Source organism: Corvus kubaryi, unplaced genomic scaffold, assembly GCF_017639235.1.
Source record: "Corvus kubaryi isolate FWS band 111438036 unplaced genomic scaffold, C.kubaryi_AGA036_p1.0 37387, whole genome shotgun sequence".
NCBI lineage: Eukaryota > Metazoa > Chordata > Aves > Passeriformes > Corvidae > Corvus > Corvus kubaryi.
The window spans coordinates 7,758,833-7,783,978 of NW_024581129.1; the positions used below are offsets into that span (position 1 = coordinate 7,758,833).

Genomic DNA, 25,146 nt, shown 5'->3' on the forward strand with positions numbered 1-25,146 from the left:
TTATTTACTGTGCTCGGAGTGCCCTGAAAAGGTGTCTTTGCTAATGCCCGGGCAGCTTTCCAGGCCATTAAAAAGCTGCTCAGCTCAAATGACGGAGCCGGGAGCTGAGCCTCATCCCTAACCCTTAAACAATTAACCTGAGATGAAATCAAGCTGCTCCGTGCCGGAACCTTCCCTCTTTCCTGTGCTGTTCCCAGGGGTGTGGAGCCCCAGCAGCCTCCTCTGCACAGCCCCACTGCTCCAGGCTCTCCCGAGCTCCCAGAACTGTCCTCTCTTGCATGGAAGACACCAAGAAGTGCCAAACCCTTGCTCTGCCTCAGTGCTTTGTTCCAGTGCTTGATTCTATCTCCGTGTTGAGTTGTTTCTTCTGGAAGTTTTCACTGGCACAGGTTGCCCAGAGAAGCTGTGGCTGCCCCTGGATCCCTGGAAGTGCCCAAGGCCAGGCTGGACAGGGCTTGGAGCAGCCTGGAATAGTGGAAGGTGTCCCTGGCCATGGCAGGGGATGGAACTGGACAGGCTTTAAGGTCGCTTCCCACCCAGACCATTCTGGGATTCCATGATTTGTTTGGCTCTAACTCCGGCTGACCCTTGCTGGAGCCCAGGAGTTTGCCTGGTGCCTGCACAAGGGATAAAGGGATAAACTGGGCTCTCCTGGGTCTGCATCCTCTGCTGCTGGGCAAAAATCTGCCCTTGCTTTTAAGAAAGCTCAAAATATTAAAGTATCCCCTAAGCAGCTTGAATGCCTGGGAGTGTGAGGGGAGGGCTGGCACCAGAGCACAGAGATGCTTCCTGGGCAGGCTTAATATAGATGGAATCATGGGTTTTTCCTGCTCTGCATGGAAGTTGGGCAGTGTCCAGCCCTTCTGTTGGTTCATACCTACCAATTTCACCTGGTGTTTTCCATGCTAAGACTGAGTTATTGAAAAACAGTAAATCCCCAGCCAAGCCAGTGCATTGCTTGTTCACTGTTATGGCAACACATATGAAGAGGAATAAAGCTGGATCCTGGAGGTTGCTGGAAAAGGTCCCCACGAGTCGGTGGCAGTTGACTGAAGTCCATTAGCAGCACCTCCGGAGCCAGCTGGCACTCGGAATGGGAAGAGCAGGGGTGCCTTGCCAACACTGGATGGAAGTTTATAATCTTTGTCCTTTATTTCCCTCCCAGGATCCCCGGAGCAAACACAAATTTAAAATCCACACGTACTCCAGCCCCACCTTCTGTGACCACTGCGGGTCGTTGCTGTACGGGCTCATTCACCAGGGGATGAAATGTGACAGTAAGTGACTGACGAGATGGGGGCTCTGGCTGCAGCACCGGGGCTCAGGCACCCCAAGTCCTGGGCTGCAGCCAAGAGCCTGTGCCCTCTGCCCCCGGTGTGGAGCTGCAGGGCTCTGAGTGCCCGAGGGGCACAAGTGGGCACCTTCTCACCCAGTGTGGGGAGCCCCAGGGCTGCTCCAGGGAGGGAGGAGGGAAAGGTGTTGGGATGGGGGGGAACCTCCCTGCATCCCTCTGCAGCAGCATCCCCCCACATCCCTTTCCACAGCACCCCCACAGCCCCCACAGCAGCAGCACCCCCGCAAACACCCTCTCCAGAAGCACCCCCACAGCAGCATCCCCTGCAGCATCCTTGCAGTACCCGCCCTCCACATCCTCCCCTGCATCCCCCCGCGTCCCCCCGCAGCATCCTTGCAGCATCGTCCCTCCGCATGCCCGTTCTCCAGCGCTGGCTCCGAGTGACACCCTGTGGCCGTGGCCGCGCGGTTGCCGCCGCCTCCGGCGCTGCCAGCGGGGGAATTGCTGCGCAGGGAGGAGAAAACGGGGGGTGGAAGCAGAGGGAAAGGACGGAATCAGTAATTTTCCAAGTTAATCCTGTACGTTCCTATTTAAGGGGACTGGGACATGCAGCATGTGCCGGCGCTGGCGGCGGGAGCAGAGAGCTTGGCTGCTCCTTGCTCAGGGATAGGGAAGTTTGGCTGTCGTGGGAACAGCATATTCCTTAGAACCTGGGGCATCTTGCCAAGGGGAAGTGAACTGCTTTAAAATGTAAATACATATATATGTATCTTTATATATAGATAGATCTTTATACCTCTCTGTGTGTATACAGATACACAGGTAATTTCTAATGCCCCTGTTTGGCTCCTGATGGATCCAGCTGAGCACTTGGCATTGCATCCAGGGGGTGAGGGAAGAGAAGTTTAATGAGTCAGCAGAACTCAAGTAGTTTAACAAGGGCCCAGAGCCCTGGGGTCTCTCAGGCAGGACCCAGAGCTGCTGGCGGTGGGTCCCTGTGCCCAGGCTCTGCGGAGTCTCCAGCTGCCTTTGAAGGTCCATTTGCTGTGTGTTTATCCCAGAGTCCCTCACAACATCCCAGTTTAAAAGGAGGACAGGTTGTCCCCGTCCCCTCCTCACAGCCCTGGCAGTGGTGACAGGGTGCTGAGTGTCCCCTTCTGTCCCCCAGCCTGTATGATGAACGTGCACAAGCGCTGCGTGATGAACGTGCCCAGCCTGTGCGGGACGGACCACACGGAGCGCCGGGGCCGGATCTACATCCGGGCGGACATCGACAAGGACGTGCTCACCGTCGTAGGTACGTGCATGACAGGGGCTGCCCAGGGCGTGCAGTGGCTGCTGTCAGTGCCCAGGAGCCCTGGTAAGGGGGACAAGGCTTTGAGCCTTCTCCAGGCACACTCCGGCCCTCTGGCAAAGCCTGGCTGGGGCTCCAGGGCTCCATGTATTGCTGGCACTTCCAGTCATGGACTTTTCAAAGGGCTTTTTGAATGATGTAAAATTTCAGCGTCTGCAGGACCCTGGGAAGGGCGTGGTTTGTGGCAGGGAACAGGATTTTCCCATCTCTAGAGGCTTTTGCCACCTGGATTTTGAGTTCCCAGAAAATAATGCTTCCCCCGTGACCTATAAGCACCTCACAAAACATTAAGCCATGTTCTTGTGAAGCCTCTTGTCCCCAGTATGGGGACACCAGACCGAGATGTGACTCTGGGGGCTGGTGTCTTGTGAAGCAGCGCCAGTGGGGTCGGAGGCAGGGATTGCTGTCCGTGGGCACGGCAGTGACAGTCCCTGTGGGTTTGTCTGGTGCAGGCTGAGCCGTGTGGGGAAGGAGGCTCCTGCCCACGTGGGGTGACCAGGCAGCTCCGGGCGTTTCAGCTCCGCAGGGGCGGCTGAGCTGTCGCGGTTATTCCCGGATGAGTCAAAGCCAGGGGTGTGAAGTGCCTCCCCTGTGCCCACGCTGCCAGGGCTAGTGCCCCTGAGTGGGCCGGGGAGCCCGGGCTGGGACACCCATGGCAACACCGGATCCTTCTCCATCATCCCACTGCCCTTGGCTGGCTCTCCTGCAGGAGTCTGGTTTCTCACATCCTGTCGCAGTCAGAGAAGCTGTGACATCCCCAGGGTTTGTTTCTGTGGGATGGGGTTGGCTCTGTGGGATCCCATAGTGCTCCTCACTGCTCTGATGGGTGCATGTCCCCTGAGGAGTGCCATCAGCAGTGTTCTCAGATAAAACACAAAATTGTTGAAAATGTTAATGAAAAATTGAAAAAAGTTGAGGAGGATTTTATAATTTATTTTTTTGTTTTATTCGTCCTTAAGGGACAGCCTCAGTGAACGAGGCAGAACTATGTTTTCAGAAGTCCTGCTTCCCAGGCACCTTCCTGAAGGTTTGACTTACGGACTTGGGAGGTCTTTTCCAACCTGAATGATCCTGATTCCCTCCAGCCTCCATCAGATGCCAGCGGGGTGCAGAGCTCACCCTCCTGCTGGCACCACAGGCTCCCTGGCACCGTGTTCCCACCGCTCTGGAGGCAGGAGAAGCTCCCCAGGCCCGTTCTGTGCAGCTGGATTTTCATTTCTTCAGCTGGCTTTGAAAGGCTGTTTTATTTCTGGCCCCTTATGGAGGTGTTGGTGAAAACGTGTCAGCTGCTGGCTTTTCCAGAACGGAAGGGAAGCATGCTGAGCTCTCCAGCTCTGCCATGGAGCTGGCGGAGGAGTGGAAGTGCTTTGGGAGAGGAGAGCTGGGCACTGGGGAGCCCAGATGGCCTTCAAAGCACAAGTGGGCACCCAGCCCTTAGGAGATGGAGCCACCCAGTGCTGTGCTGGCACTGCAGAGGGACCACCTGGAGTCCTGGGGCAGCTCTGGGCCCCTCACGACAAGGAGGACACTGAGGGGCTGGAGCAGATCCAGGGAAGGGAACAGGGCTGGGGAAGGGGCTGGAGCACCACGAGCTGCTGAGGGAGCTGGGAAAGGGGCTCAGCCTGGAGAAAAAGAGGCTCGGGGGGACCTTGTGGCTCTGCACAACTCCCTGACAGGAGGGGGCAGCCGGGGGGGGGGTCGGGCTCTGCTCCCAGGGAACAGGGACAGGAGGAGAGGGAACGGCCTCAGGCTGGGCCAGGGGAGGCTCAGGTTGGGTATTGGGGAAATTCCTTCATGGAAATACAGGTGGAGTCCCCATCCCTGCAGGGATTTAAAAGCCGTGTGGATGTGGCACTTGAGGACGTGGGGCACTGGTGGCTTTGGCAGGGCTGGACTGGATGACCCTAGAGGAATTCCCCGACCCCAGCAATGCCTGCAGGAGCTGCCCCGGCTGCGCTGCGGGGGCACGGCGGGGGAGGCAGCGGGCGGGGGCAGAGCCAGGCTGCCTCTGAGCAGATTGCTGGTGGGAAATGCCCTTTACACGTTTCCGCAGGAGCCCCAGCGTGGGGCGGGCAGGGGCTGGGTTTCTGTCGAGGACGGGAGGGGCAGCCCCGGAGCCTGGCGGGGGTGGGAGGCAGCGCTGGCCGGGGCTGAGCCCACCTTTGGTCCCGCTGCTCGGGAAAACGGGGCTGCTGTGATGGGGGAGAGCTTCTCGCTGTCTCACCAGCTGGGGGACCCTTGCCCAGGAATTTCGGGAGCTTTCCCGTGGCCAGAGCATCCCATCTGTGACGTGAGGAAGGTGCCCGGCGCAGGCAGGAGCGGGCAGGGCCGGGCCGGTGCCTGCAGGCGGCAGCACGGGCACGGCCAACTCCTCTTGGATTTTCCTCTTCGAGCTGACAAATTGAACAGGGATTTGCCGTATGCTCTTCAGCTCTGTGCTTTTTTCTTTTCTTACTCTGATTTTTTCCCTTTTCTTTGTAAAGCCGATCGTTCACTCCCGATGGCAAAAACAGATTTTTATAGAATCATTGAATCCTGGAATGATTTGGATTGGAAGGGACCTTAAAACTCATCTCTGAAGCTCATGTGCAGAGACACCTTTGACTAGACCAGGTTGCTCCAAGCTCCACCCGGCCTGGCCTTGGACACTTCCAGGGATGGGCAGCCACAGCTGCTCTGGGCACCCTGTGCCAGGGCCTCCCCACCCTCACAGGGAAGGATTCCTTCCCAATATTTAGAATGTGGATGTGTCTCTGAGCCCCTGGTGCAGGAGGCAGGCGTGCAGCAGGCAGGGCATTGCCTGGCTGGCGTGGGACAGGAGCAAATGCACATTCACAGTCCATGTCCTGCTCTGGGCTTTGAACAAGTGTCTTACTAGTGGGAAAAAGCTGCAGAACAAAGTAGGAGATCACAGCAAATTAACGTGGCATCGAGGCATTGTGCAGTTCTGCTTCCGTAACAGCAAAGCTTCCAGTGCAGATTATGCTGAGCCTGTTGTATTAAGGGCCATGAATATTTGCATCTGGAAAATGGAGGGTGGGGAGGATGTGAAGGCTGGGAGTCCATTAAAGCCATTGCTGCTCCGGGGTGGGAGCTGCATGAAGGACTCTGCGCATGGCTCCTCTCCAGAGCCGGCTCTTCCTACCACGTTCCGGTGGGAGCTGCGTCCATTGTGTGTCAGAGCATCCCACTGCTCCTGCATCTCTCCTCTCAGGGGAGTGGTGGGGTAGAGGGAGAAGGTCTAAAAGGTACCAAGTTTAAAAGGGATTAAGAGGCTGCACTGAAGGGTTTATGCTGTGGGGTCAGGGTGTGTGTGGGCAATCTCCAGTGTGGCCTTTGCCTCTGTGTGTGCAGCAGAGGGTGCCCTGTGCTCCTGCAAGGACTGCCTGACAGGACCATCTCGGGTTCCCTCTTGTCCCTCGGGAATGTTGGCCACGTGCCGATGTTCCCAGTGGTTCCTGCACAGCTGAACCCCCCTGGCAGCCCTGGGCCCACGGTGCCAGCTGAGCCCCCCGGCACTCCTGGCAGTGCCTGCCGGGACCGGAGCTTCCCTATTTACCGACCTGATGAGGGAAAACAGTGACCAAAACTGAAACCAATTATGCCGTGATTAAATAAACGAGCTGGAAGTGTGTTAATTAATAATCACCGGCCCAGGCAGATGCAGCCATAATGAGTCCTGTGCCTTTTCCATTGTATGAACATGTGCAAATATATTCTTATCAGAGCATTAATTAAAAGTTTGAACTCACAAGGGTGTTAATCCGACTGCCGGATGCTGGCTGGGATGGGGCTGCTCCTGGCTGGGGATGTTGGTGCTGCTGCAGGGAGGAAGATGTGTGCTGCAGGTCAGCCTGAGGGCCCTCCCCTCCCCAAAATCCCATCCAAGACCTGTGGAATCAAGGGCCAGTAGAGGTGATGGGCTGGGCCGAGGGGGTGGAGCTCTGACCTCTCCTTGCAGGGAGCCAGGCTTTGGAAGGGTTTTTTGCAGATCCATAGAATCCTGGAGTGGTTTGTTTTAAAGACCATCCAGCTCCAAGCCCTTGCCATGGGCAGGGACACCTTCCATTAGACCAGGTTTCTCCAAGCCCTTGAACCCTTCCAGGGATGTGACAGCCAGTTTCCCTGGGCAACCTGTGGCAGTGCCTTTTCCTTTGGAGGGCAGTGGGAACAGAACTTCCTGCACTGAATACGCTCCGTGGCCCTGCGTGCTCCGAGAGGAGGGGACAGGATGTGGCAGCCCATAGCAGCTGCCTAGAGAGCAGGGTAGTAGTGGGTTTGTTGTGGGCTTTTTTTTAATTTCACATCAAAATGAACCCCGTGTGGCATATTTAGGAAATCACTTTCTGGGGTTCGTTTATCCAGTGTATTAACCTTGCCTTTCCTTGAAACCCTGGGAGCTGGGGAAGGGGCCTTGCCCTGCTCTCACAGCCACAGTGAGCTCCTGGCCATGACCTCCGTGCTCCCCAAGCTGCCTGGAGAGCCCATGCTCCCTCCTGCTTTGGGCGTGTGGCAGACTGATGCTGCTTCCCACGTTTTCCATTGGAGATGTGGGTGTCTCTTCCCAAGCCTGCTCCGCGGTTACGGCTGCCAGAGTAACTCAGAGATGTTGTCTGAACTGTTATTGAGAAGCTATTGCAAATTTTGCAGAATAAATTATTCAAATATCATTCACCCAGCTCTGCCTGCCCTGGCCCTGCAAGGCAGAGTGGGTGACATCTCCTTGCTGTGGCAGTGGAGCAGTGTCCCCGCTGCCACGGGAATTGTGTAGAGGAGGAGGGCACTGCCAGCACTGCCTCCTTAAACCCCCTAGTCCAGAGATGTCCAGGACTTACCAACATCTCATCCTGACCATGGTCTGAGCCCACAGTGGCATCTCCTTGGCCAGACTTGGTGCCCTGAGTGATTTAGGACTTGCTTTAAATGGGATCATAATATTCTTACTCATCACTGTTAATAATGATGTTACTGCTTCTTAATGATGCACAAAACTGTCAGGATATGAGAGATGTAAAACTATTTTACATCAAATTTAACTGTCAAATAAATGCCATAAATGTTGGCGAGGAGCACATCTCCCCTGCCGTGAGATATCGCTGCTGCGCCGCTCCAGGTTTTTATTTTTCCTTCACTTAATTGTTGATTTCTGCTTGAAAAGTCAGGAAGTTTCTTAAGGTCAAGCAGAAGCATTTTGGTTTTTTTAAATGAATAGATAAAATTATTCCCATTAATGAAATTTTGAGGTCTGCACGCTGAGATAATAACATGAGGTAATCAAATCTCATGCTTCAGGGCATAAACTGATTAACTGCGAGGGCCAGGAACGGCTTCTCCTGTTCCTTAAAGAAGCGAAGGGCAGCCTGATAAACAACAGAGGGTTGTTCATTAGTCTCCAGAGGATGTTGTGTTGGCTGTTGGGACAATGAAACACAGAGCAGAGTCGGAGCTGGTTCCGTGTGACATCATTCTGTGTCTCCTCCCAGTGAGGGGACACTGGCCATGTGAGAGCCCAGCGACCTCTTCCAGCCCTGGGCTCGTTCTGCTGCTCACATGGGGGGTCCTCGGGTGTTTCTGCTGACCCTGGGGCAGGTGAAGGGTGAGGTCACCAGCGAGGACCATCCCACTCCCCTGCCCCAGTGCTGCTGGTCGGTGCCCAGTCCTGTGAGTGGCACTGGGCTATCCTCCCCTTCCCTGAGGCTCCTGCAGCTCCCCGTGCTGCAAGTGGGCAGGGGCACTGAAAGCACATTTTCATGATCATTTTAAAGCCGGGAAGATGATAAGAGGCAGTAAGAGCCCAGGGTGGGTGCGTGGAGAGGCCCCAGTTCAGCAGGGCACTGGGAACATCGTTCCCCGTGCCGTGGCAGCGCCAGGGGTGCAGAGGGAGCCCCAGAGTGGTGGCACTGGATGGGCTTTAAGGTCCCTTCCAACCCAAACCATTAGAGGATTCGATGATTCTATGACAGCATCCCCGGTGTGGTCCCTTGTGCCACTGTCGGGGATGAAGTCATTCCCTCCCTGCTGCAGGGGCAGGAGGTGGCTGTGGCTGTGCCTCCTCCCAGGGGTGTGGGGAGCACAGAGCTGCAGGATGGATGGGACAGCCGGCGGCTCCCGGCAGGCTCACACCTCTCCCTGTCTCACAAGCTGCTGTCAGGGCTGTCACGTTTGATAAATGAGCTTGTTTATAAATGCAGAGTTGAATTTTGGCTACGAGTGTGATTCCGTGGAGCTGGAAATTGGACAGTGCTTCAGGAGGACAGCAATAGATGGCAGATTTTGGGGCATTAATTCGCTTTTCAAAACTCCCTAGTTCCCAAACTCATCAGAAATTCCTTGAGTGAGTTGGGAACTGGGCAATTGGTTTTACTCTTCTGACTCTGAAAGCACCTTCTGACATCCTGTGGTGCTGCACACACACCTGGAGCTCTCCTCCTCCTCCTGGGATTAGGGGGTGAAGCTGAGCGCTCCGTGAGCCTCACAGCAGAGCTGCTGGTGGGACCTGCTAGGATTTCAGGCTGTTCCTGACGTGGCAGGACCCTCTGTGCCGGATCCCTGGGCTTTGTGTAGACCTGGGGAGGCAGGTCTGCTCCGGGCTTCCTTGCAAACAGTTTTTCCCCAGGTTATGGCTCAGCTCCATCCTGACCCATCGGACTTCCCATCTCTGATATCTCTGCTCAGGCTGAGGGGGAAGATAAGATCCTTCTCCTGGCAGTCAGACCCTTTTGGACTTAATCTGGGTGAAGAGACTCAGCTCAGCCTGGCTGTATTTAATTTGTCCAAGCTGCAATCCAATTACAAGCAGCTGAGTCACCTCAGGTTTGCTCTTCCCACTCTGCTCCCGCTTCCCGGAGGAGACGCTGCGGCCCTGGAGCCAGGGCAGTGCTGCCCAGTGGGCAAGTGATGGTGCCCTGTGGGCATCCCCCCAGCTCCCCAGGGCCATGGCAGCTGAGCCCAAGGGGCCCCAGGGGGAACCTGGGTGCTGGATGTGGCCGCTGCTGCTCCACTGCCTTTGGGTACCAGCTTCTACCCCGCTGCCACTGCGTTGCTGTGTCCACTCCTCGAGGAAAGCTCCATCCCCAGGCCCTCACAAATCAGTGCAATTCTGCTTCCCAAGGGGCAAGAGGAAACAAATCAGCTTTAGACTGCTTAAAACTGAGAGCAAACAACAAATCATCCTGTCAGAAAGTAAAAATAATCTCCTGAGTCGACCCTGCAGCCTCCCCCATCCAAGAGAGCTGTGTTTGCTCGGCGTTAATTATGTCGTTCCTCATGTAATGCCCATGTCTGCACAGATCCAGTTTAATTCTGCTTTTAATCACTATTTTCACACTTACTCTTGGCACACAGGGAAGTTGTCATTTGTTGGGTATTTTTATAGCTGGAATACTGAATTTAATTCTTTCTCTCTTCCCCAGTAAGAGATGCTAAAAACCTAGTTCCTATGGACCCTAATGGCTTGTCAGATCCCTACGTGAAGCTTAAACTAATCCCTGACCCCAAAAATGAAAGCAAACAGAAGACCAAAACTATCAAGTGCTCCCTGAATCCTGAGTGGAATGAGACATTTAAATTGTAAGTACAAGGAAAACATTTAAATTTGCAAAGTGAATTTTCTCACCACCAAGAATTAATGTGACTTTATTTGCTCTGATTTAATTATTCAGAGGCATTGAGCTGATTCAACTGAGAAATGATTCTTTTTGTTCTGTAAGTGGCACAGAAGCACTCAAACCTCTGCCCTAACCCCACTCAAAGCCGAGTGTGTCAGGGCAGGAACTCCATGCTCTGTGTGAATCGGATGTGCCTGGGAAATTAAATCTTGGAGACCTCAACAGGCCTTGAGGACCATCCCTTCCCTTTGAATCCGTGTCCTTGTGGAGCATAAGGGGACACGGTGGTGTGGGAACAGCTTCCAGGATAAAACCATCCCTTTTCTCTTCCTCTCTTCCAGCCAACTGAAAGAGGCAGACAAAGACAGGCGGTTGTCTGTGGAGATCTGGGACTGGGATCTGACCAGCAGGAATGATTTCATGGGTTCCTTGTCCTTTGGGATCTCTGAGCTGCAGAAGTCGGGAGTGGATGGATGGTGAGATGTGATTGTTTTATGAACACTGTGGGCACAAAGCAGCCCAGAGTGTTGTAGGTGGGAGGTGTGGCCGCCCCTCAGACCTTGCCAGCTTCCTTCTGCTCTAGTCACCTGTCCCAGCTCTGTGGAAGGTGCTGCTCCACCTCTGAGGCTGGTGAGGGTCACTGGTGCCATGGGAGTTGTCTGTGTGGTGCCCAGAGGTGCCAGAGCAGTGTCTGAGTGCAAGGCATGGGCTGGCTTTGTGTGACCTCCTCCATGTCCTTGGGCTGGGGGCTTTGGGGGGTTTTTCCTTCCCAGGGGCACACACAGGTACCCAGGACTGCTCTGCCTGAAGGGCTGGTGCTCCTGTGGGGTCTCATTGTGGGGGCTTGGGGAGGAGCTGGCCCTGCCTGCCAGCATCTGCCAAACAGGCATTTTCCAGCATTTTCTGCTTGGATTCCCTCAGTTTCTGTACTGGAGAGACACCATGGTTTCCTCAGGTGTGTGGGAGAGCAGGGCTGCAAGGGGGTGCTGGGTGGTCCCCTCTGAGCTGTGACTCCTGGCTGGAGCTGGTGGGCTGTGGAGGGCACTGCTCAGAACAAGGAGGAGTTACAACGTGTGTGATTACTGCTGCTCGTTAGCACCGAGCCATGAACGCAGTGGGTCTGGAACACCCCTGGATGGGTGTCTCCATTTCCATTTTATCTCCCCCAGCAGGACACATGGTGCCTTATTTCCCTGGCTTTCCCCCAGGCACTGGTGCCTGAGAGCTGTGTTACCTGTCCATGGAGAGTGTAATAATTGAAAAGAGACACTAAATGTCCTTTGGAGACTAAACCCTGCATGTAATTAAGCTGCATTCCCAAGCTGAGTGAATACCCCAGACTGGGTTTTCCACCATGGAAGCTGGACATGTCTCCCTGAGAGCAGAGAATGGAGAGGAGGAGGAGGAGGAATTAGGTGGGTTGGGTGCCCACACCGTGCCACTCCTGGGCAGAGCTGCAGGTGCTCCCACTGCTCTCCAGCCTCATCCTGTCCCTGCTGAGCTGGGCACAGTGTGTGGCACAGTGGCATTACCAGGCCTCAGCCTCACTCATCACCAGCCAGGCCCTGATGGGGACACGGCTCCTCCTCTGGAAAACAGCGGGAAGCTGTCACTTCCCCCCGAATTCCCAGTCACCTGTAAGGGTGCGTGTGTGTCACGCGCTGCCGGCTCCTTGCGCAGCCCAAAGCCTGAGCGCTTTCCAGCCTTTTATCCCACTGATAATATCCCACACTCAAATCCTGTGAGTGGAGATGTAAGTAATTTTCCTTGTAACAGTGCTGGCTGGAGTAAAGCGAAGGAGAAGGAGCTCTGATCTATATTTCATATCTAAACAACTGCAGCTAATGGAGAAAACAAGCTCAGAGCCTGTGCCTGTGCTGTGCAGACAGGGCTTTGTTCCTGGAGCAGCCTCTGCGATAACACCCGGCCAAGATCCATCCCGGATGCGGAGCCTCCGCTGCCAGGGCCGGGCTGTGCCCCCCACAGGGTGAAACACCTGGGATCTGAGTGGCATTTCCACGATCTCTGGTAATTGCTGCTTAAGCTTTTCTCCTCTTTTGGAGGAGCATCCTGTGTGTGTGCTCAGGGTTGGCAGGTCCAGCCCAGCGTTGGCACGTTCCACGTGCTGTCCTCGTGGGGCAGCTGGTGGAGAGGGGGTTTGCCCACACCTGTGCCCGTGGCCGTCATAAGAAACACGTGCTTGTCTGTGGGGTTTGGGGTCAGGATTGGTCTGGAAGTGACACCAGTGCTCTGTGTGCCCACCACAGCAGGCAGTGGATGTGCTCCCTGGGCTGTGGGGGTCCCCAGGACAGCAAGAGACCCAGAAACATCCCTCCACCCCCTGAGAGTCTGGGGCTTGCTGAGGAGGATGGTTTGGGGATTCTTCTGACTTTGGGGAAGGGTCCTCTGGATGCTGGTACGGCGGAAGCAGAGCTGTGCTGGAGCAGAGGGGAGGTCCTGCCTCCCTGCAGCCCCGCCTGCCACCCTGACCCCGCGTTCTCTCTGTCCCTCCAGGTTCAAGCTGCTCAGCCAGGAGGAGGGCGAGTATTTCAATGTCCCAGTGCCTCCCGAGGGAGAAGAAGGAAATGAGGAACTGAGGCAGAAATTTGAGGTGAATTGATTTTTCTTGGACTCAGGGGTTTTTTCTCACTGCCTGCCTGCCGTACCCCCGGCAAGGGACTTTCCCTGCCAGCTCTTTCCCTGGCAGTACAGGGAACATGGAGCAGGGTCCAACTCCCCAAAGAGGCTCCAAGGAGAAATGTCTGTTTACTTCTTAATAAGGCATGGAAGTTCTTGCTGAATGATTGATCCAGACATTGCTGAATTAGCAGATCTTTGCCATTTTTCAGTGTAGCTGAAATCTCCACAGAACTCTGGGAATGAGTGTGGTACATCTGGAGGCTTACATGCAATGAGCCATACAGAAATAAGAGAGTTGCCCTTATGGTTCTCAGCGTGAACTCTGTAATTGTACCAGAGACTAGAGAGTTAGCTCCTGTTCTCGTCCTTTTTTATCTTATTTATACACAACTTTCCTGAATATCCGAGAAAAGACAGTTCTAATACAACACTCGGCTACAACCAGTGGTTTTTGGCTCTACAAAGAACTAGCCCCTGGCTTTTATTGTATTTCATGGTGTTCCAGTGGTGTTAAAATGGTCTGGGAAGTCAGATGATGAATTGTCTACAGATCAGAAAACGCATTGTCCAGAGGTGCCAGAGCACACCTGTCCCCTCACCTTGCTGCATGTTCCCCACTCCTCCCTTGGGGGCAGTCAATGTCTCAGGCAGGGAATCCCCTTCCAGCTGGGCTTGTGCTGACACTGGGAGTGAGGAGCGGGGTGTGCTGGAGCCTGGAATGTGCCGGGGCAGAGCCGTGGTCACACCAATGGTGTGTGAAAATCCCAGAGACCATTCCTTAGGTTTTCAGTTGCAGGAGCTTTTCAGATCCTCAGAGGTGCTGCAGGTGACCTTGAGTGGGGAATTCTGCAGCCTGCAGAACCTTGTGAGAACCAATTAGCAGCAGCAAAGGCTTGAGATTCCCTGTGAGGTGCTATCTGGAGGGGCTGCCAGCAGCAGCCAAATTGAACTGCCGGGATCGGGTTAATGGAGTTTCATGCTAGGCTGAGCTCCGGACAGGCCTCACACTGCCACACATTTCTATAAATTAAAAGGGAATAAATTGTGAGAGAGCTTTTACAGGAGGAGGATCTGCACATCACAGCCCCTGGCCTGGGGAGGAGGCACTGGGCCACTGGTGGGGTCTGGTGTTTAAAAATGGGGGGCTTTGTGAGAGCCCTCAGTGAACAGCTGTGATGGCTGGGGGTGCAGGAGGGGGCTGTCTGTCTGTCTGAGGGGCTGGCTGTTCTGGACTGTTCCAAATGGATTTGTGGCTTCCTCTGTGATTCCCTCCAGTATGAGATCCAATCACAGAATATCTGAAATGGAAGGGACCCATAGGGCAGTAATGGATGTGGAGCTGGATAAAAAGTCCCATGTTTTACCTTAATATATTTATATTCACCCCCCTTTTTCTGGTGAGGTAAGAGACAGAAGCCAGTTTTTGCCCCAAAAGAGCTTATTTAGGCCTCTTTCCTATGCTTTGGATGACCTGGACATGGTGTAGGGTAGCATGGCAGTCTGCTGTGTCCTGCTGGCATGGGGAGAGGGGTGACCACGGGCAGGGGTGATTCCCAGTTGCTCTGGCAGAGGTTAACTGGGCAGCAGCTGAGCAGTGCCATGTGCCAGGGCTGGCAACTTCTCCAGTGCCTCTCTTGGTGCTGTCCCCATCACGCCCATGGAAAAGGCTCCCAAGGCTCAGGGTGGTTTTTGAGCTGGGAAAGAGCTGTTGAGGTGGGAGTTCAGGAGCACCCACTGGGTTTATAATGCCCATTCTCCCTGCTGTTTTCAGTAATGTTTTCTCTTCCTCCCTGCCCCATCTCCACCTTTGCAGAGAGCCAAGATCGGAACCGGCTCCAAGGCTGCGGATGAGAAGACAAGAAATGCCATTTCCAAGTTCGACAACAACGGCAGCCGGGATCGGATGAAGCTTTCAGATTTCAACTTCCTGATGGTGCTGGGAAAAGGAAGCTTTGGGAAGGTGAGGTACCACCTCGGCACTGTCTGCACTGAACACGTGTTCCTTGTGGCCAGGTGGCTGCTCCAGTGTGACCTGTCTGTGCTCTGACTGGGAGCACTGGTGTCACAGTGCTGGGAGCCCAGCTTGGCTCCTTCCAGACTGCGGCCACTGTGTCACAGCAGGGGACACCAGAGATGTCTGATGAGACTATCACAAAATCCATCCTTTTGGGAAGCAGGGGATGAGCTGTGTCTTTAAAGCTCTTTCTTATTTGGTTGGGGCTTTCTTCTTCCCTAATAATTACAAATATACAGGAACATTTTAATTAACTTCCCAGACCAGTTGTGAGTGGTAACAGAATTTCATTCTTCTGGTAATTATGTGACTTGGAGCCTTCATTTTTTTGGGATCTTGCCAACTCTCTTGATTTCCGTTCGGGATCCCAGCGCTCCAGGGGCCGCTGGGGCTCTGCAGGAGGTGAGTGCAGTGTTTGCTGGTGTACAGCTGGCCCAACCCCACTCTCATTAGTGAATTGCCTTAATTGCAGGGAATACTGCTCTGCCTGCAGGCTCATTCCTCGGGCAGGTAGCGGAGATGAGGAGGGTGCACAGGGATGCTCCCCAGAGCACAGGGGTGGAGCAGGAGCAGCCCTTCCTTCCCCACCTGTCTGCTGGCACTGGAGCTTTGAAAGGTCCCAGCTTCTCTACAGGCATTTGCTCTCTCTCCAGAGGTGGAGAGCTCAGAGATCAACGGAAACATTTGTGACAGACAGGGAATGGGGAGCTCCTGATGGTCCCCAGCACCCAGAGCATGAGCCCTGGAACTTGGCGTGGTACCCCTTTGCTGTGGGTTGGCATCCCGGGGAGCAGGAAAGCCCCGTGCCTCATGCCCGTGCTGCTCTCACAGAGAAATGTTCCCTCTTCCCTCCCTTCCAACACCTCATCCCTTTCAAACCCAGTGCCTGGCATCTGGAGGCTCTGTGGTTGTGCCGTGTCCCCCGCCGCCTTCTTCCCTTAAATTTGAGAAACATTAGCAAACTCCTCAGTCGGCTCTGGCTTATATAAGGGAATGTGTGACAGAAACTGTTCCCTGGAACAGAATGTTATAAATATGCTAATTAGCGCTAATTAAAACAGCACGTTGGTTTCTCCGGGTAGATGCAGCCTCGCCCTCACGTGTGCCTGCACTTCCCCAGGCATCCCTGCTGCCCCGGCATCCCGGCACGGGGACACCCAGGTGCCGCGGCTCTGTAGCCACTCCCTGTGCAACCAGAGGTGCCAGATGTTCGGGAGGAGTCAGGCAGAGGGGCCTGGAGCAGGGAGAACAGCCCACCTCCCTGCAGCTCCCCAGCCCTTGGTGTGCCCAGCAGCTGGTTGTGTCCATGGCCCTGCCATCCTTCTCCAAGGCTGGCACCGTGTCCTTCCCTCTCCAGGGCTGGCACCTGCTCCTGTGCCTGCCTGCCTGCTGCCAGCCTCCCTCCTCCCAGTCCCTGATGGCTGGGAAAGCTCTTGGACTATAATCACACTGTTTTAGTGAGCCTCTGTCTGTCTCTATTAACCCTTTGGCATCAGGACCTCAGATTTACTGCTCAGTATTTTGCTCTCTCCACACTCGTCTATCCAGGGTCAGGAGTACAAACGTGTTGGCCTTGGTGGAGTTTGACAAACTTGCTTTCTCTATGTTCAGAATATCTCCAGTTCTTATGCTGGAGCATTCCCAAACAAATACTCTATATTACAGGAATAAATCAAGTTAAATATCAGCTTTTTTCTGCATCATTAAAAAGTTAAAAAAGAATGCAATCTGCTTCCCAGTGAGCGCGCTGGCAGATGGAGGTCCCCCGAGACAGGCAGCAGGGTTTAGGGGGTGGAAAATGGATCTGGCTTGGAAAATAGGGGCTTTGGGGGCGTGTGGTCCTGGCTTGGCATGTTCAGCCCCAGGACACAGATGCTCCCTGTGCTCCTGGTGCTCTGGGCTCTCCGTGGGCTCCCCAGGACTGTGGCTGGTGGCAGCTCAATGGGGCTGGCACGGGCAGGGAGACGCTCCCACGGAGGGAGGCAGCGCTTGGCACAGCCCACCCTGGGTTTGCTTTGCTGTATTATAAATAGAGGAAAGTGAAATTAGGTGGCTTGCTCATATTTTTACAGCTAATCAATCTGTCGTGCTCTCGAGATGTCAGGCTTTTCGGGGTTTGTGTTGTTTTGCTGAGCAGGGCGGAGCCTTTGGCCGCTGCAGTTCTGGATTCCGGTGCAGTGGGAGAGTTTTCCTGGGCTGTGATAACCTTCAAGCTGTGCAATGCTCTGCTCTCCTCTCGGTGTGAATGTGGCAGGAGGGCAGGGCATGGGCAGGGCTGGGTCCCTGCTCCCTCTGTCACCCATGCACATCCTGGGCTCTGCACTGTGCTGGGGACACTTGGCTGTTTGGGTCTTTGGTATTTGAACACCTTCAGATGTCAGGAAGACATCAGGAGGAATTTCTTCCTGGAAAGGGTGGCCAAGCCTTGGAAGGGGCTTCTCAGGGAGGTCTGGAGTCCCCATCCCTGGAGGTGTCCAAGGAAGGCCTGGAGGTGGCACTCAGTGCTCTGGGCTGGTGACAAGGTGGGCATCGGGCACAGCTTGGACTCGATGATCTTGGAGGTCTTTTCCAACCTAAAGGATTCTGGGATTCTGTAATACAGGAGAGGGGAATCCAGCCCAGATGTGCCTCAGGAGTGCAGCAGTGGGTGGTTTCCAGCCTGCCCTCCTGGGCACACACTTCACACCCAGCCATTCCCTGTGTGTGCCCCAGCTGACTGTCAGCAGCTGGAGAGTCCTTTTGCCTTTCACATCCCAGGGCGCAGGGCTGGCTCAGCTGTGCTCAGGGCTGTCATGTCACTGGGAAGCTGCTTCATGAACCATTCACAGCCATGTATGGCCTTGAGCAGTTTTTGCATTTATGGTGGTACCCCAGCCAAGCTGTGCCTCACACTGCGGAATGGGGTGGGAGCCATGTCCTCAGCATGGTCCCTTCGGGGCAGAAGCAGATGCCAGGCTCCGAGGCTCCCTGCTTTAGTTAACTTTCCTCTGAAAGGGTTGTGGATGGCAAGGCAGGTCTCTATATAACTGATATTGTATATAATGCTCTTACACTCAGGTAACAGGTTTAATTTCCCCTCAAAATATGTTCCTGGAGTGGTTACTTCTTCTTTTCCACCAATTTTGAGCAGCCAAAGCTCTTCTGCTTTTATCAGCTAAAAATTAGCTCTGGTTTTAGCACCTGCATGTGGTGCCTTGTAAAGCTCAGCTTGTGTAAAATGGTGATAAATGGAGGCAATGAACCAGTTCGGTTGGGTCAGAACCACAAGGGAGGACAGAGGTGCAGACACTGTGTGAGGCAGCTGTGTCTGCTGCCCTGGCACAGAAACGGGGATGGCTTGGGTTGAAAGGGACCTTAAAAATCACCCAGTGCCACCCCCTTCCATGGGCAGGGACACCTTCCACTGTCCCAGGGTGCTCCACGCCCTGTCCAATCTGGCCTTGGACACTTCCAGGGATCCAGGGGCAGCCACAGCTGGTCCCAGTGCCTGTGCCTTGCTGGGTTCCATCCCAGCACCACAGCAAGCTGCTCTGGGTTTCCAGGGTTCTTCAAGGATCAGCGGGTGAATAAATCCCATCCCTGATGCTCCCTGAGCCCACAGCTCAGCCCTGCTGCAGGATGAGCCGGCGTGCGGCCGCTGCAATCCCACTGGCAGAAATGGGAATGTCAGCACCTTCTCCAGAGAACGTGGCACTGAGGAGCCCCAGTGCCCCTCCCAGCTAATCCTGACAAGCAGCGTGTCAAGGACAGCCAGGCTCCCCCGGGCCACAGCCGAGCGCCGGGAACGCGCCAGATCTGCTCCCTGTTCTCTGCACTCAAACAAGTCAGTGGCACCAAAGTCCTTGTCCTTGGGCTGTGTCCCCTGCCTCGTCATCCCTGGTCCTCAGGCTGCCACAGAATGGAATCACAGAATCATCAGAGGGCTTGGAAAAGCTCTCTGAGACCATTGAGTCCAACGCCAGCACTGCCACCACTACCCCCTGTCCCCAAGTACCACATCTACACATCTGTTAAATCCCTCCAGGGGTGGAGACTCCCCCAGTGCCCCAGACAGCCTGTGGAACACAACAGGTCTGGAACATGAGAGGGTTAATTCTGCTATCCTTGGTGTCTATAAAGTCACCCTGAGACCCATTCATACGTCCTCTGCCCATCTGCCCCAGCCTGAAGCACATTTCAGTCCCACTGTATCGATGTTGACTTCACATAATTTATTTCCAAAACTCCCAAGCTGCTGTTCCTGATGTGACTGGAGGATTTCTGCCAACTCCTTCAAATGAAAAGCAATTCAATTCCACCCAGTGCTCCAATCTAAGGCGATGAGAGAGCGTGAGAGGGAAAATGGGAAGCAAAGTGAGGTTTCAGAGTCAGTTTATTTGCTGGCAGCCCAAGGAGCAGCTTAGGCTGATGGAGTGTAGTGGGTTGGGCAGGGGACCCTCGCTGGGTGGATGGGATTAACCCGAGGGATTTGCACCAGCAGAGGCAGTGAATCCCATTTACTGCAGTAAATGAACCTGCAAATGGGTGGGACTGGTTGGAAATGGGAGGTTGGATGGATTCTTCTGGCTGAGAGGGGCCTTGGCTGGGTGATGAACCAGCACATGATGGGGTTTGCTCACTGTTGTGGAGGGAGGGGGTGAGGCAGAGAAAATCATATGGGTTTGTTTTTACTATTCACTAGAGACTAACTCTTTTCCACTTTAAATATTTACCAACTTGTAATTTGATGGACTCTGTGTTCAGCCTCTTGACACTCTCCCCCAATGCTGGTGACACTGTGAGGGTGCCAAACCAGGCCCTGACTCAGGGGTGAGGGTGCAGGAGAGTGTGCTGGGCTCAGATATCATCAAACCCCTTGGGCTGGGCTCCTCAAGGTGGTGAGGTGGTGAGGGAGGAGATGTGTTACTCCTTAGACTCAGTGTCCCTAACATCTTCTGGGGATACCCCTGGAGCTTTCTGCAGCTTGGCACCCGCAGCTCTCCTCAGGGCTATGAGGGGAGCCACAGGGTAATGAGCCATTAGCTGTAACTATTTCAGCTCAAGGCACTATAGATCCACGTTTCCCTTGATCCCACACGTGTCCTGTCCCTCGTGCAGGTGATGCTGGCGGAGAGGAAGGGCACGGACGAGCTCTACGCCGTGAAGATCCTGAAGAAGGACGTTGTTATCCAGGACGATGATGTGGAGTGCACGATGGTGGAAAAACGCGTCCTGGCTCTCTCCGGGAAGCCTCCATTCCTGACCCAGCTCCACTCCTGCTTCCAGACCATGGTAAGAGCTGGTGCCACAGCTTGTCCCCACCAAGGGGCCTGGTGGACTGGGGACCCTGAGCATTGGGAGTCCAACACTTTGCAAAATGGAGTGGAATAGTGTTCAAGGCCAGGTTGGATGGGGCTTGGAGCAAACTGGGAGAATGGAAGGTGTCCCTGCCCATAGCAGGGGGTGGAACTGGATGAGCTTTAAGGTTCCTTCCAACCCAAACCATTCCAGGATTTTGTGTTCTCTGTACATCACTTCATTTGCCAAAGCAATTGTGTATTCTCTGCCTTGGCAGCCTCATACCTTCTCCAGTTCACTGGCAAAGTGCCTCCAGGACCAAAATGTAGGGGTGTGACATGAAAGTGTAATGTACAATAGCTGAATCCTGAGATGTGTTCATCAGGGAGCTGCTGGTGACATTAGAGGTGATTTCCCAGCCCCTCAGGTGCCCCCAGCCCACAACGTCCCTTGTGGTTCAATAGCAAAGTGCTGCACTTTTCTCCAGGACTCATTCCTCTGATGAAAGCCATGAGCAAAGGGAGAAACCTAATCCAAACTGCAGGAAATCCAGTTTTCCATGGGTGTGTGATTGGGTTTGTATGAGTCAGGAGTGGAGAGGGGGACAGAGGACCTTTAATACAATCCCTGCCCAGCCCTCGAGCAGCCTGTGAATGAGAATGTCCAGGTACACATCAGTGGGAGCCGGCAGAGGGAATCAGCAGAGTCCTTTAGAACGATGACAATGCTTTCCAGGAGGATTACATTTTAATATTATCCCAGAAATTTCATTTACCAAACACATTGAGTGTATTTAAAGCCCGCGGCCCGGCTTTGCAGCACAGCAATCAGGATGTGGCAGGAGCAGCTATTTCACACAGCATCTCCCTGGCATCTGAAGTGAGTCAGCACGGGATTATTCCTGGCAGACCTATAGTAGCTTAATAGTAATCGTATTTGTAATGTAATCAAAATGTATAGCAGGGTGTATTATCAAACGCTGGCACAAAGCACTTTGATTTCTGGGAGCACAGTCCAGAGCACAATTCTCCACTGGGGCTGTTGGCTCAGCGGGAGAGAGAAAAGCCCTAAATCTGTGTTTTTCAAAAAAAGGGAAGATGAGCAAGGAGAGAGCTCCTGCCTGAGGCTGGAGGGTGAGAGGTGCCTGTGCTGGGGGATCTGGGGTGCTCTGAAAGGTCCCAGGTCAGAGCCTGGGCTCTGGGAGGGGGTGTGAGCTGCGGATCCCTGGGTGTCCCCAGGTGAGCTGTGCCTTTGTTGTGACCCCTGGGTCACAGCAGTGAAGGGCACAGCAGCCACAGCCACACTGAGATGATAAATCACAGAATCATGGAATGGTTTGGGTGGGAAGAGACCTTGAAGATCATCCATGGGCAGGGAGGGACGCCTCCCACTACAGGTTGCTCCAAGCCCCGTCCAACCTGGCCTTGGACTTCCAGGGATCCAGGGGCAGCCACAGCTTCTGTGGGCACCCAGTGCCAGGGCCTCCCCACCCTCACAGGGAACAATTCCTCCCTAATATCGAGTAAGGGGTGGGTGGGGAGCATGGTTGGAGCATGTCCTGGCTCTGCCTCTTGTTCCCAGCGTGCAGCCAGGCAGGGGATGGAGCAGTTAATTAGAAGGGCACTGAAAGGAGCCCGGGGAGTTGCATCTCGGCTGCCCAGGGAAGGGGGAGTGTCACCAGCTCCATGCCAGGTTCTGCAGTGGATTTACATCTCTGTACTGAGCTGCTGCTCAGCGAGTGTGAATGCTCCAGACTTGGACAGACGCCGTCCTTTCTGCCACCGACAGGAGCCAGGACAGCGTTCCGTGCCCATCCCTCCCTCCCAGCCTGTGGGCTGCCCAGCCATCTGCCTGCTTTAGTCATGGCATTTCTTCCCCTGAAGCACCAGCGTTCCCTTCCCCACCCAAATGAGGAAAGCTCAGCTCCTGCTTTTAGAGCTCAGCTGGCTGTTTCAAGAGCCCGTCTTTTTAATATTCTTCCTCCTTGAAGCAGATCGATATATTTAGGAGGCAGCTGCAGCCGAGCCCGGCGCTGCTCTGCTCTCCCGTGGCTGTCACGGGCTGGCTGCTGTGGCGGTGGCTGCTCAAGGTGACATTGCCGCCCGTGCCTCCCCAGGGGCTGGCCGGATGCCTGCCAGGGCTGTCCTTTACACAGGGGGTGCTCCCGAATCCCCAGGCAGCTGAAAAGCCGAATTTCCTGTTCTATGCCATCAGTGCCGCGTGTTTCACACAGCCCCATTGCCCCTGTGCTGCTGTATTTGGTTGCTCTGGGGCCACCCCACAGCTGGGTGGGCTGTGCTGGGGTCAGCAGCTGCTGCCCCCAGTTCCTCTGGCTGGGCACTGCCAGGCTGGGAAGTGCCCTGTGGGTGCTGAGCCCCAGTTCCTCCACAGCCCTGGTTATGGCAATGCTCCAGCTGCATCTCTTGTGGGCTCCCTGTCCTTCCTGTCTGAGAAGCAGGGCAAAGCTTATTTAAGGAGGAAATGAGCAATGGGAAATTTTTTATTATGTAATGCTGCCAACCTGCAGCTCCTGCAGTGCTCCAGCCTCTGTGTCCTTCCTTCCTTCCTTCCGTGGGTGCGATGGGGCAGCCTGTGGTTATCACTGGGCTCTCATGCAAGGAGGGCCCGTGTCGCTGCAGGCCCTTGTCCCCAGTCCCTCTCCAGCTCTCCTGGAGCCCCTTTAGGCACTGGAAGGGGCTCTAAAGTCTCTGTGGAGCCTTCTCCAGGTGAACACCCGCAGCTCTCCCAGCCTGGCTCCAGAGCAGAGGGGCTCCAGCCCTCGGAGCATCTCTGGACTCCTCTGGACTCCCTTAACCCCATGTGAACATGACCAGAGTGACCCCTCAGACCAGGCTGGAAGGAGTGAGGAGTGGGGTGCAGCCCCCTCCTGCCTCCCCAGCTTGACCAGGGGTCCCCTGCAGACCTGTGCACCCCCAGCACTACCATCCTGGGAGAGGGCTGGGAATGTCACACATCCCTCCTGGTGCTTGGCCGAGTCCTGGTGGTCGTAGATGGAGTTTGGTCCCCATGGGAACTGCTCATGTCTCCTGTGCATCCCGTGACTGAAGCCATGGAGTGCCTGGGGAAATGCCAGCAAGGACCTGCCTGAACAACCCTCTGAAAAAGAGCAAATTCCTGGGAAGTGAAAAACCTCTGGTTTAGGGATGCTTCCACTTGCCTTCTCCAGTGGCTGTGCAGAGGGGCAGAGCTCCAGTCCTGAGCATGCCAAAGGAATTACTACTTATGGGCTCTGCATGAACAGGAGCCCCTGCACCCCATGAGGATGACAGGGATGATCACTGTGTTTCCATGGAATTACAGATTGGAGCTGCCAGTCACCTTGGTTCCTGTTTCTGACCCCTGCAGATTCCCTGCTCTGATAATCCTGTTGCTAATTGCTCACTTTTTTCCTTCAGGATCGCTTGTATTTTGTGATGGAATATGTGAATGGTGGGGACTTGATGTACCAGATCCAGCAGGTTGGGAGGTTCAAGGAGCCCCATGCTGTGTAAGTGCAGTGGTTTGGCACCTTTGGGGTAGGTATGGGATGTACTTGTGTCACGTGGCTGGAAACAGAGTCCAAGGCACAGGCTTTGTGGTGCAGCTCCTGGGCAGAAAGGGAGGGGAAACAGCAGGAATGGGAAGATGTAAGAGAACTCTTTGCCTCATGCTAAGGATGCCAGTGCCTCCACCTCACCCTTGGGGTACATAGTACGTGTAAATAATTCAGCTAAATAAATAAATCTAGGTAAATAAAAGCACAAGGCAAGAAGGTTTGGAGGCTTCCTGCAAGACACCAGGCCTCTGCTCTGCCTGGTCCTTTCCTGGAGGACGAGAGGGATGTTGAGGTTGAGGATGATGAGGGTTTTGGCTCCTCTGCTGGGGTGGCCAACTCAAGTGTTAACTGATGGTTTTTGGCTCCTGTTCCTTGAGAGCTGGGCAGAGCAGGATGTGTTCCTGAAAGCTTTCAGACGCTCACATAAAACCCACAAACACTGAGCAGGGCCTGGTGGGCTGAACTGGTTTCTTGTCTCTGGCAGAGTCCTCTGAGGCCCAGAATATTCCCAAAAGCCAACGGTGGCAGTACCTGCTGGCTCTGGGAGCAGGGATAACTTTCCGAGCCGCACTGCCAGTGTGTCATGAGGAGCAGCCATGGATCCAGCTCCTGCTTAATTTGTGCAACCAGAAGTGACAGCCCCCAGCAGCCCGGTGGCATCGCTGCCCAGTGCAAGCACAGCTGCCTTGGATCATCCTCGTGTGATCCTTCTCTGGAATTTCTCTGCCGTAGCTGCCTTGTCCTTTGGTCACATCTGCCTGACGCGTTTCCTTCACCGCCGTCTGATCGGGAAGGTTTTCATTTATCTCCTTTAATTATCAGTCTTCCTTTTAAACCTTCTCTTTCAGATTCTACGCAGCAGAAATAGCCATCGGGCTCTTCTTTCTGCAGAGCAAAGGCATCATTTATCGGTAGGTGAGCGGGTTCCTGCTCCCTCCCTTCCCCCTGAGCTCCAGCCAGAGCCGGAGCCATGGGCAGAGCGCAGTGCTCCAGGGGTCCTGCTCTGCCCGCAGCCCCCAGACCAGGGCTCTCCCTGCTTGTGCCACGGATGGGGTCTGGGAGCTGCCCACAGGTAGAATGAAGGATCCTTAAGATTGGAAAAGACCTGTGGGATCACTGAGTCCAACCATCAACACATGATGTGCACACCTGAAAGGGAGCTGGGAGCTGCAGGGTGCCCCTAGTTTGGAGGAGGTTCCTGCTTTACCCTGGTTCATGGGAAGGCAGCTCTGGTTCTCTCCTGTTCCCTGTGTTTCTCTCCACACAACACAAATGCTCCCTGGCAGCCTGAACCAGCTCCAAGCCCCGAATTTGGCTGCAGGGCACTGCTCTCTTACCATTGCCACTGGAGTCAGCTCTTGCCAGTGGCTTGCTCTGAGCTCTGCAGTGCCACTCTGTCACTTC

General features: G+C 54.6%; 1 protein-coding gene across 3 annotated transcripts in view; it reads left to right on the forward strand.

Annotated features, from left to right (window-relative positions):
- Positions 1-25,146, forward strand: part of PRKCB (protein kinase C beta) — a 94,599-nt gene that overhangs the window by 49,232 nt on the left and 20,221 nt on the right. For all 3 annotated transcript variants that reach the window (XM_042037471.1, XM_042037472.1, XM_042037474.1), the window contains 9 exons: positions 1,166-1,277; positions 2,463-2,591; positions 10,061-10,217; positions 10,597-10,731; positions 12,770-12,866; positions 14,709-14,855; positions 20,007-20,180; positions 23,603-23,694; positions 24,591-24,653. In XM_042037471.1, coding sequence (XP_041893405.1) covers positions 1,166-1,277; positions 2,463-2,591; positions 10,061-10,217; positions 10,597-10,731; positions 12,770-12,866; positions 14,709-14,855; positions 20,007-20,180; positions 23,603-23,694; positions 24,591-24,653 — 1,106 coding nt within the window. The remainder of the gene's footprint in view (positions 1-1,165; positions 1,278-2,462; positions 2,592-10,060; positions 10,218-10,596; positions 10,732-12,769; positions 12,867-14,708; positions 14,856-20,006; positions 20,181-23,602; positions 23,695-24,590; positions 24,654-25,146) is intronic.